The 10,852-nt window shown below is 38.0% G+C and overlaps 2 protein-coding genes across 7 annotated transcripts in view; both read left to right on the forward strand.

Moving 5' to 3' along the window:
- LOC105270643 (uncharacterized) overlaps window positions 1-3,460 on the forward strand; it is a 9,679-nt gene extending 6,219 nt beyond the window's left edge. For both annotated transcript variants that reach the window (XM_011311723.1, XM_011311732.1), the window contains exon 8: window positions 213-3,460. In XM_011311723.1, coding sequence (XP_011310025.1) covers window positions 213-1,122 — 910 coding nt within the window. In that variant the 3' untranslated portion in view covers window positions 1,123-3,460. The remainder of the gene's footprint in view (window positions 1-212) is intronic.
- Window positions 3,461-5,578: 2,118 nt separating this feature from the next.
- On the forward strand, window positions 5,579-10,481 carry Keap1 (kelch like ECH associated protein 1). Of its 5 annotated transcripts, none has more exons than XM_011311745.1 (9): window positions 5,579-6,447; window positions 6,505-6,587; window positions 6,688-6,795; window positions 7,467-7,795; window positions 7,960-8,124; window positions 8,222-8,910; window positions 9,124-9,372; window positions 9,581-9,879; window positions 9,996-10,481. In XM_011311745.1, the coding sequence occupies exons 1-9, from the start codon at window positions 6,341-6,343 to the stop codon at window positions 10,181-10,183; spliced, it is 2,217 nt and encodes a 738-aa protein (XP_011310047.1). In that variant the 5' UTR covers window positions 5,579-6,340; the 3' UTR covers window positions 10,184-10,481. The 5 variants fall into 5 exon arrangements, with proteins under 5 accessions (XP_011310047.1, XP_011310063.1, XP_011310056.1 ...); XM_011311775.1 differs by having other exon boundaries at window positions 6,390-6,447; window positions 6,557-6,587; window positions 9,996-10,480; XM_011311761.1 differs by lacking the exons at window positions 6,505-6,587; window positions 6,688-6,795 and having other exon boundaries at window positions 5,582-6,013; window positions 9,996-10,478.
- The last annotated feature ends 371 nt before the right edge of the window (window positions 10,482-10,852 follow it).

Consider the following 10,852-nt stretch of genomic DNA (forward strand, 5'->3'; position numbering starts at 1 on the left):
AACCACTTTATTTTTCTCCCCCCCTCTCTCTCTCTCTGTCTGTCTGTCTGTTTGTCTGTTTGTCTATCTATTTGTCTGCCTGTCTCTTTCTCTGTGACGGGGGATTTAAATGAAAAGTAATAAAAATGGAGATTGGGTTGGATGGATGGAATGAATGATTGAATGAAATCAAATGGCAAGAGTGAGAATCCGTTACGAAACTGTGGTTACAGGGTTCAGCAAGAGGAGAAGGAGGAATCAAATAAAAAAGAAACGACGAAAAAGGAGGATAAATGCTCGAAGGAGCGAGCTCGTTCGCGTTCAAAGAGTCCGTTAATGCCGCGGTCACCGAGAGAGAGAGGGGAGAAGAGCCGTAGCTCAACCAATCTCTCGGGGTCCCGTCACGGTTTGTCTCCGGTGTCGATGGAGGCCCCGATGAAACCCCGCGAGTTCACCCTGTCTAGCACAAATCTACGGGCACGCAGTCCCCTGGAAACGGTTGGCCGTCGTCTTAGCCACGGCGACGGTGGTTCACCTCCACCCCGACTGAGTACTGCTTATTTCGGTGGTAGTGCTACACTGCGCCCATCAGCTCCCATTAAAGCCGACTCAATCAGCGGTGGATTACCCACTCCACGTTATGCCCGCAGTCCCGCTAAGCGTGGCCAATCCTTTCCCGTCTTCGCCACACTTAGACCACCACCTCCACCACCCACCACCGCCCATCCCTCTTACAAAAGTCCTCATCTATCACCGAACAACGAATTGGGGGCGGCCATTGGCCGGAAACTCTCGCGGGAATGGGCATCGGGTAGCCTCGAGCTCAGCAAATCATCCGAAGCTATCGCCACAATGTCCACATTTATGTCACCTTATCAGGAGAGCTCACTCACCGTCAACAGCCCCACCGAGCCCAAGAACACCCCTCCCCACGAGGATCTCGGGGCAAAGAGACCCGTCAGACGCGCCAGGAGTCACGAAAATCGAGATCTCAGCAAGATCATCGACACTCCCTCCTCTAGAGTGGCCCAACCCTCTATCGGGGGAAAATCCCTCAGCGAACGTACCAAAAAACAACTCGAATCCGAGCTGAAGGCCATCCTCACTGCAAGACAACACCATCGGGATCTCCATCCACCGTGATAGATCAATCTTCCCTGCTAATCCACATGTTGGCTATTTTTGAGGGATGTGTATTCGCCTCTGAGGGGCATTCATCGGTATTTAAGCAGTCTAAGAATTAATAGGTCAATTTGTAGAAATCCGGAGGTGGGAGGTGGCAAGCAAAGCCTTGAGAATAAATTGGAAATCAGGGACGGCCAATGAGCTGGCAACTTGGGCTCTTGTACGTTGAAATATTGTTAATACATTAATAATTACAGCATTCTATTCTACAGAGGTGTCGACAGAGGGGTTCAAGGGGAACGGGACCTATGAAATTATTATATGGAAAAACCTGCCGCATTCAATATTCATTTCACCAACTTTGAACCAACTTTTCAACACTATCTTCAATTTCTAGGAAACATCTGAATATTCTGTCAAACTTATATTATTCATATATTTCCTAGTATGCTATTCTTTACTCATATATATGGACCTGTAATTGTACACGAGAAAAAACTAAAATCTATTAATTTACCATTTTTATTACAGAAGAAAAGTTTCGTCAAGACATATTTTTTATGTGTGAGAAATGAAAAATTCTAATGTACAAGCGAATGCGACGATTTTTCCAAGCGAATTATTTCACACGTGGAGGTCTTGAATTTTGCAAAATTATTGAGGTTCACCACCATGTATCGTTGCGTGTCGTAGACTAATGCGATTCAATATTTTTCTTGTTGAAGATTATATGATGATATATCTACATTGAACTGTCTGCCAGTGGGTGAGTTATCGGTTTCTAGTCTCGTCGAAGTAGTAAATTTTACATGCGCCAAATTATTGAGATTATTTGAAATTTGGGGGATCTATTTCATCTTGACTTATTGTTGATGAGAGAGAGTCGCACACACGCTCGCACACACAAAGGGAGAAAAAAAAAATAGGAGGCGGATCATTGTCAGGCCATTCACTGCCATCTTAATTCAAAATTCAGGTTTTTAATTAACAAATTATGGAATTTTAATGTGAGGGATTTGCACCCATGGCTCACAGCGTAGAATGACCACTTATTCAATAACACGTGTATTAATCCGATATTCCTGCGCCAATTGAGGGAATGTGAAAAATAAAATTAGTGATAAAATCGCAGCGACATTGTTAAGATGTTTGACAACTACATTGAATGGAATTGAGGAGGATCTCATTCAAATCTCACCTTTTAATTACTAATGAATGAAAAATGTCAAGAGACTATCTCATTTTATTCCTAACGAGATAATTAATAATCTTCTAGACTGTTCGTTGATGAATGTATGGGACTAAAACTTTAAAGGACATTTGTTTGGATAAAATAATATATGATAATTGATAAGCGAGGCCTTAGCAGTAGTCGTATCCGCCCAATCTTTTAATTAGAGAAATATCTAAATATATTTATCGTTACTCGATATAACTTCAATTTAGTGGTTGTTTAGGAGAATGAGTGCAATAATTTTCTCGGTAGCAAAGTAATCGATGAGAGAAACACGAAATATTTAAATTCTTGAAAGTCTTATCGAATTAGAATGTCATGCACACTTTAGACACTTATTAATTATACACCTCGGTTCCTCTCGTAGATTAATGAAGAGTAAAACAATTAGTCTATTTTTCCGTAGGGATTCGCAATGAAATATTGGGATGAATTATAAAGAGAGAGAATCAGCTTCACACACACTTGACTTTTCTTCTCGTAGTCTCGCATAGTTGAATATAATTATTTTCTGTGAAAAATGAAGATCAAAGCAGTTTAGCAATATATCTTGAAGGGGTTTTACGTTATGCTGTACTGTATGAAGTTTTGAAGAGTTCAATAATGTGCATAAATCTCACCAATCTATGAGAATAACAAAATTATAGATTATACATCGTTGCTGTGGATAAAATCGTGTAATGATTCTAATGAGAGTACATTTTGACGAATCTGTTGGGCGTTTAGTCCTCGGACAAAAAATATAACTAACGGGTTAAAAGAAAATTCTTCTTATAGATCAGGAACAGAGATGTAAAGGTGTCGTAGAGTATGAAATTTTACAAGCTGCAATCGGAAAAATTATTTATTTCAATCAAATTATTAACTTCATTCATATAAACCTTCTAAATCCAATCTACTTTTTTCTTTTCCTCTGAAACTCCGTTGTTAGTACATACCTGTTATCTTTTCTTCATAATAGAAACATATATCCCTATTAGCAATTAAACATTTTTTTAATATTAAGAAAGCATTTGTATTTGGAAATAATCAAGTGATCGCAAGTATAAATTCATCTGCTGAAATTGTCTAGATTTTCATGCTTCCTGTATTATGCTCATCATACTGTCATTCTCCACATGAGAGAGAAATATCATTGAAATTCAATTACCACTTTCTAATAAATAAATTAAAAAAAAAAAAAAAAAACGGAACAAAGCAAAAAAGTAAAAATGGAAACAGAAATAAAAAATGATCGTTTTTAAAATAACAATAAATCTTTATTTAATGAATGGATGAATAAATAATTTGTTCGGAGTTGATAAATTATTTGTTTAATATGATTAAGTTGTTATTCGGGAATGAAAAATGTTTGAAAACAATTGTTTATTTGATTGAAATAAAGCATTTTTTCCAGTATGAATATAAATTGATGAGTGATCAAAATACAAATTTATAGGGGGCCACTGTCTAGTGTCTACCCAGCCTAAAGAAAATCAAAGATAGATTTATGAAGGGATGGAAAGACGATGACAATGGATAAAAAAATTATAAACAAAGATTTTAGATTCTATTACTCGAGCGGGAGTGATCAATCTGTGATTTGATCGAATGGCTGTTTTACGTTCCCTAGAACCTGATGATATATGATCTAGTGAGAATCTGTTCTCTTCCACAGGTGAATGTCGAGCGACGAGTTGTCGTCAGAAAACGTTCAATCTGGATTTATTTGTATATAATATTGTGGTGAAGAAATATTTATTATACTGCACGGGCATTCGGAGAGTCCTGTTACACTCATTCATAGAGGGTCACCGGAGCTCTGACGAATCAATGATCGATTGCCCACTAATATCTTTTGTGCGCCAACAAGAGCCTGTACGGCCTGTACTATATTATGGTTACGAGGGAGATGGCGATGTCGTTGAGGGGGTTGGTACTTTTCACGTCTCGAGTTCTCATTTCATTGACGATGCACGGAGAAAAAAATTACTCACAACTCATACATCACAACTTACCTCTTATGTTTGCAAATTTGCAAATTTGATCATCTTTTCTCCTAATCTTCAAGTCCACAGCCATTTAATGTTGACGCGTTCGAATTTTTTGCCCTGGTATAGTTGTTGTAAAATTTATTTCTCCGTGTGAAAATCATAAGAAATTGGTGTGTGTGTGTGTGTGTGTGTGTGTGTGTGTGTGAATCAAGGAATACGGAAATTGTTGAAGAATGTTTATTATACGGCCTATGGGATTGTGTGGAGTCGGTTAAATTTTTAATGACGCTCCGTTAATTCAATTGAACTTAGCCATTTTCCCGGAGAATTTTTCGTTGAATGGAAAATTCATTAATCGAAAACATTCGTACGGAAAAAATGGACAATTTGATTCGAGTGAATTGAAATTTAATACCTTGATTGAATTGATTATAAAAATGCAACTAGGAATTTCGAATGACATGGCAATAAAACATTAACTTTACTCTACGAAGCACTGCCGCAATTCGATCTAGTTCCATTGCTTTCGATGAATACCTGCGACGAGAAAATTGCAAGATTGACCAGTGTTTGGCAATGGAATCTGCGCCACATTTTGCGAAAGCCGCTTCAAACATAAATATAATTAGGTGAGGCTAATAATATTAACAGAAAAAATTTAATAAATTTGATGAATTTGTTTTTGGAAACCTTATTTCTCTTGCCATTTTAATATTTCTTTTCTGAGGAATTAGTATGGATGAATGGGTGAATAATCATCAATGATTTGAAATATCGCCAAGAGACGAAGATGTGGAATAGCTACTGAAGTATTAAACATGTAATATCGAAACATAAAAGTCACTGAAATCCGCTGCCACGACTTGTTGGCGTACGATGCATTCGGATAGGTTTCTCGTAACCTACCTCGTCTACTCTTGTTACGCCTACTAAACTACACTGTTATTGTTGGTAAAAAAAAAAAACAAAAAACAACTCCATAATTGATAAGAAATAAATATATTGTCTGAAATGTCTGAAGTTTGACTGTTAATTAAAGGAGAATGAAAAGGCAAAATGCTCTAGTTTATTATCCCTCAGTGATCAATGAACAATAAATTGTTTTTATTGAGAGGTCACTTAGTCCCGATTAAGGTTTCTCATTTGAGAAGCGTTGAAAAAATTCCGAATAATTAATAACAAAACCTGTATTGCACCCCCCCTCCCCACCCCACCTTCCCTATATTGCTGTGTTATCACAAGAGATGTCCAAGCACTTGCCATCCATCCAAAAAAAAAAAAAAAACCTGCCGAGTCATCGCCCCCCCACGCAAGTGATTATGCCGAGAGAGGAGTTTTCCGTATTCGAGGATAATGGGAAATCCGCGTCCTTCGTAATTATCATCATCATCATAACGAGAGCGTCATCGATATACGCGTGTTTGGCGTGAGATTCTCTAGAACAATAAAGCCAATCCTCACAAATTGTTAGACACTCGTCGCGACATTAGTAATATCAGGCGATTATTCTGGTGTTAAAACGCTCGAGGTGAAAAACCAAATAATAATAAAAAATATTTAAACAGTTGGAGGCAGGTGAAAGTGCAGTCTAAGGATGACTCGTCAAAATAATAAAGATCTATACAAGTAGAGGAGTGAGAGCCAAGAGTTGGAAATTAACCTGGCGAGCAGAGTTAAAAGCCTTCGATCTCATCATTCTGGAGTAATTATTAACAATAACTCGTGATAAAGCTGTGGAATTATTGTGATCATTGAACGGGAGAGTCCGATTGAGCTGCGGAGTGTTTTTATGTCTTTTGAATAAGAATTGGCTATTGTATATTAGGTTCTGTTGCGCAAGTCATTCCCGGGATCACGAGGCGAATTTCGACGATTAAATAACAGCCGGTTTTTTCGCTTTTCTTCCAATCTGCCGTTGTTTATGTTGAATGTTTGAGGGTTCACCCTGATCGAACTCTAAGGATATCAACTGCCAGGACATATGTCGAATGCAAGGGACGAGTTACAGTGTTTTAGATAATGGAGAGCTATGGGCTTTATCGAGAAGATAATTGAGTTTAACATTGGCATTACCTGGGATTGCTACGATTGTTCTTTACCGTGGGCCAGTTGTTACCGTCAACGTCAGTGCGACAGGTAATTTTGATTGCTAGTGTTTGATTCCCCATATGAGAACTTACGAGGAGCTTACAGGGTTATTTGTTATTATTTTCATCATTCCGGTGAACTAACCTCAAACACCCAGAGGCTGGCTACGTTCCTGCAAGTTCGAGGCGGTAAATTTCATTGAGAATTAGTATGTGGAATTTATTTCACACTTTTGAGACTTTCGACTGTGACTGATCTGATTCTTGGGGGGGAATTCTATGATTGTAGGATTTGCAATTTTTTTGTTTGGGATCCCCGGAGGAGTTGTGTTGTGTCATCTTCATCCTTCACTATCTGGTGAACAACCGTTCAAAACTCTTGTTTACGTGCGTTCCGGTATGTTGGTAGGGAATTTTATTTTACATTGGTTTCGTTGGGGAGAGGGGTGATTTCCTGGATAAAGTGAGCTTACAGATCAGTCAAATGCCCACATTTTTCAAAGGGGCTGTTATAGTTCTTTCCCCTTGCATTATGTTCTTCGGGTATTCAGGGGTGGGGGAGATGATCAGGCGAATGGAAATTTTATATTCGGGTGGTAAAGATATGATGAAAGTTGAAAATTATTTCTACTAGTTTTCCGAGGTGATTGAAAAAATACCGCGACACTCTGTATGTTTTTAATTACAATTTTTTCTTTATTGTTAAAATTATTATATTTTTCATGGATAGGAACAATCTTTTCCCTCATAATATGCACTTTTTTCCCCTTGCAATGAAACCAGAGGGGAATCAATTTTCGTCCTTCACCAGCTATTTTACTACATTGCTTCAATTTTTTCTACATAGCATAGCATAAAAACAATTTCTTTTTTTTTTCAGTTATTTATATATGATGCTTTATGAATTGAGTTGGTAACAAAGTAGATGTTAATCGAATTTGATAATTTTTTAAAACATTTCCTATAATAAATAATTTTTATTTTTCACAGTCACTAGATATTTTTTTAAAACTGTTAAAGTTGGCTCATTTAACTGTCTCATTTGGTTTACTTGTATTGATTGTCCAGACCTCGACGGGTTTATTTCTGTAATATTAATGGATGGTGAGGAAGACAATCTATCTCAAAATGGGCCAAAAATTAAAATGGACCAGAAGGCGTTTGTTATTGGGTCATCGGTGGAGTCTGGTGTCGAGAGTGAATTGGAGAATGCCTGCAATGATAAAACAGACCTTGGAGACATGACATTCTCCATGACTAATTACATTACCGAAGCCATGAGGATGATGTTCATCATGAGAAGTCATCATATGCTCACCGATGTTATTCTGGAGGTCGGCTCTGAACTTTTTCATGCACACAAAGTTATACTGGCCGCTGCTAGTCCATACTTCAAGGTTTTTTAAATTATTATTCTCACATTTATGATAAATACGAGGAGGAAAAATCCTTTAGGAAGAATCTAGTATCACTGGATTGTTTTTTTTTATCTTAAATTTCTCCTCCCCTTTTTACTTTATCAGATAATGTTGATCCAGTTATTCTTTTTTTTTTTTTACAGGCCATGTTCACGGGGGGTTTGAAAGAGTGTGAAATGACTAGGGTAAAACTGCAAGGCGTCTGTCCTACCGCCATGGCTAGGCTTATGTTTTTCATGTACACAGGACAGATTAGAGTAACTGAAGTGACTGTTTGTGCTCTTCTCCCAGCAGCTACCATGTTCCAGGTATTTTGTCAAATTAGACAACTTATCATTCCCCAAAATTTTATGAAAATATAATCATTTCAACTTTAATATTTTACAATAATTAACATTATTTCAGGTAAACAACGTGATAGAAGCCTGTTGTGTATTCTTAGAAAAGCAGTTAGATCCGACAAATGCCATTGGAATAGCAAATTTCGCTGAACAGCATGGCTGTCGCAATCTTCACCGTAAGGCCAATCAATTTATTGTCCAGCACTTTAGTAGAATATGCCAAGAGGAGGAATTTCTTCAATTATCAGCGATGCAACTTATCTCCCTTGTACGAAAAGACGAGCTAAATGTACAGGAGGAGCAGGAAGTGTACAATGCTGTATTGAAGTGGGTCAAGTACAACGAGGATGCCAGAGGCCCCAAGATGGAACACATACTGCATGCTGTAAGGTGCCAATATCTGACACCAAGTTTTCTCAGCGAACAGATGAAGAACTGCGATGTCCTAAAGAAAGTGCCAGCCTGTAGGGAGTATTTGGCACAAATTTTCAAGGATCTCACGCTCCACAAGAAGCCCATTGTCAAAGAGAGGACTCCCAACACTCCCAGGGTCATTTACATTGCTGGTGGATTTCTCAGACATTCCCTCGATATTCTCGAGGGCTACAATGTCGATGATAACACTTGGACACTCCATGCCAAGTTAATCGTACCCAGATCTGGGCTTGGTGGGGCTTTTCTTAAAGGAATGTTTTATGCTGTTGGAGGTAGAAATAACTCACCTGGTACTAGGCTAGCTCCCTGTGACAACAGGTTTGTTCATTTTTATTCACACTTATTTTTAACACATTAAAATCAATTAATAACTTGATAGTTCAGAGCAATCATTAAAAAATTATCAATTCAATTTCAATTCGATCCACTCTAATCGTGCCAATAATTACTTTAAGATATTTTTTTTTCTCTATTCCATTGTGACAATATTTAGCAAGATACAATGCTTGAATTTTATTAATTTTGTTGGAGGTATGACAGCGATTGGGTAGACAGATACAATCCCGTAAATGATCAATGGAGGCCGTGTTCACCAATGTCGGTTCCCAGGAATCGTGTTGGTGTTGCTGTTATGGATGGACTGCTTTACGCTGTCGGAGGATGCTCGGGGACACAGTATCATAACAGTGTCGAGTGTTACGATCCAGAAACAGATGCTTGGAGCAATATCAAATCAATGCATGTTAAGAGGCTTGGTGTGGGTGTTGCCGTTGTGAATAGGTGATTAAATCACTATTTTTGTCTTAACACCCTTGCGAGTTCTAATATCATCTACGGGGTTGAATGTATACATACCATGTCAACGGTTGTTTTCCCTTTGCTGTCCGATAATAAGTCATAAATCGGACATCACAATTGAGGGTGATTTTTTTTTCCTCCGATAGTTCTAATATTTTGCAAATTGATTGATAATTTTCATTTATTCAAGGCTACTTTATGCCATCGGTGGATACGATGGGACCCACAGACTCAATTCAGTTGAATGTTATCATCCTGAGAATGACGAATGGACAATGGTAGCACCCATGAACTCATGTCGGTCCGGGGCAGGTGTGGCTAGTTTAGGACAGTTTATTTACGTTGTTGGAGGGTATGATGGAAGTGGCCAATTGAATTCCGTCGAAAGATATGATACTGAGAATGACTGTTGGAAGTATGTTGGCAACGTTTCAATAGCACGCAGTGCACTCAGTGTCACAGTTTTGGATGGAAAATTGTATGCTATGGGTGAGTTTAATTAATACTTTCTAGCGAAAAAAAAATTTAAAAATATACTTCAATTGAGAAAAAAGATTGAAATTCATTAAAAAATGTTCTAAAGTTAATAATATCGTCTGTTTTAGGGGGCTATGATGGCTCAACATTCCTTAGTATCGTAGAAATTTACGATCCCGCAACTGACAAATGGGAACAAGGCGCATCCATGACATCAGGTAGATCAGGACACGCAAGTGCAGTATCCTATCATCACTGCCCGAAGAACTGCGATCACTGGGACCTCAGTATTGGGCCGGAACGTGCTCCTTCGTGATACTCTCCTTACCTCATCCATTATCGAAAACACCCACGTGAGTGAGCCGTGCTACTTTTCCCAAAAAAAATTTACATGAGATCGTAGGACTATTCTTCTCTCATTTAAGAGTGAACTTGATTTTGCACTTGGCGGCTTGTACAATTTTTTTTTTCGACGAGGCTCTCGGTGCGTCCTTGGATAGAATATTATTTTTTTTTTATAAAAATCGGAAACTATTATAGAAATTATATGAAAACATGTACATAAAACAGTTGAAAATATTTTCAAATGATAGTGTTATGTTACTTTATTCAGTAATAATGAAAACAAATCCCATAATTGTAATTGTCTAGTCATTTGTGTGAAAAGGTCATTTTGTTGTGATAAATACATATCTAGTGCAGGGATGGCAAACTGGGCTATATAATGTCATTAGCGCCGCTAAAGCGACAGATACGTTGATGAAAATCTGAGTTACGGAGCGCCCCGCGATTCATAATAAGCGTGAACTAGCCCTCGGGGCGTGATTTTTTATTTTTTTTCACATTTTGACCAAATGGCACTTGGAAAATTCCCAAAAAAAATTCACAATTCACGCAATTAATACTCTCCACTGACAAATTCGAACCCAAAAAATATCCACCAGGACCACACTGATCTCTTGCTAAAAACCCTGAAATTCCCACA

Source organism: Fopius arisanus, unplaced genomic scaffold, assembly GCF_000806365.1.
Source record: "Fopius arisanus strain USDA-PBARC FA_bdor unplaced genomic scaffold, ASM80636v1 scaffold00003, whole genome shotgun sequence".
Taxonomy (NCBI): Eukaryota; Metazoa; Arthropoda; class Insecta; order Hymenoptera; family Braconidae; genus Fopius; species Fopius arisanus.

Bases quoted from the DNA above. Each gene is read 5' to 3' on its own strand.
- Keap1 (XM_011311745.1), top strand. From the start codon at position 6,341: ATGGGCTTTATCGAGAAGATAATTGAGTTTAACATTGGCATTACCTGG. The intron at 9,373-9,580 runs GTGATTAAATCA...CATTTATTCAAG, and splicing joins GGTGTTGCCGTTGTGAATAG to GCTACTTTATGCCATCGGTG. The intron at 9,880-9,995 runs GTGAGTTTAATT...CGTCTGTTTTAG, and splicing joins TGGAAAATTGTATGCTATGG to GGGGCTATGATGGCTCAACA.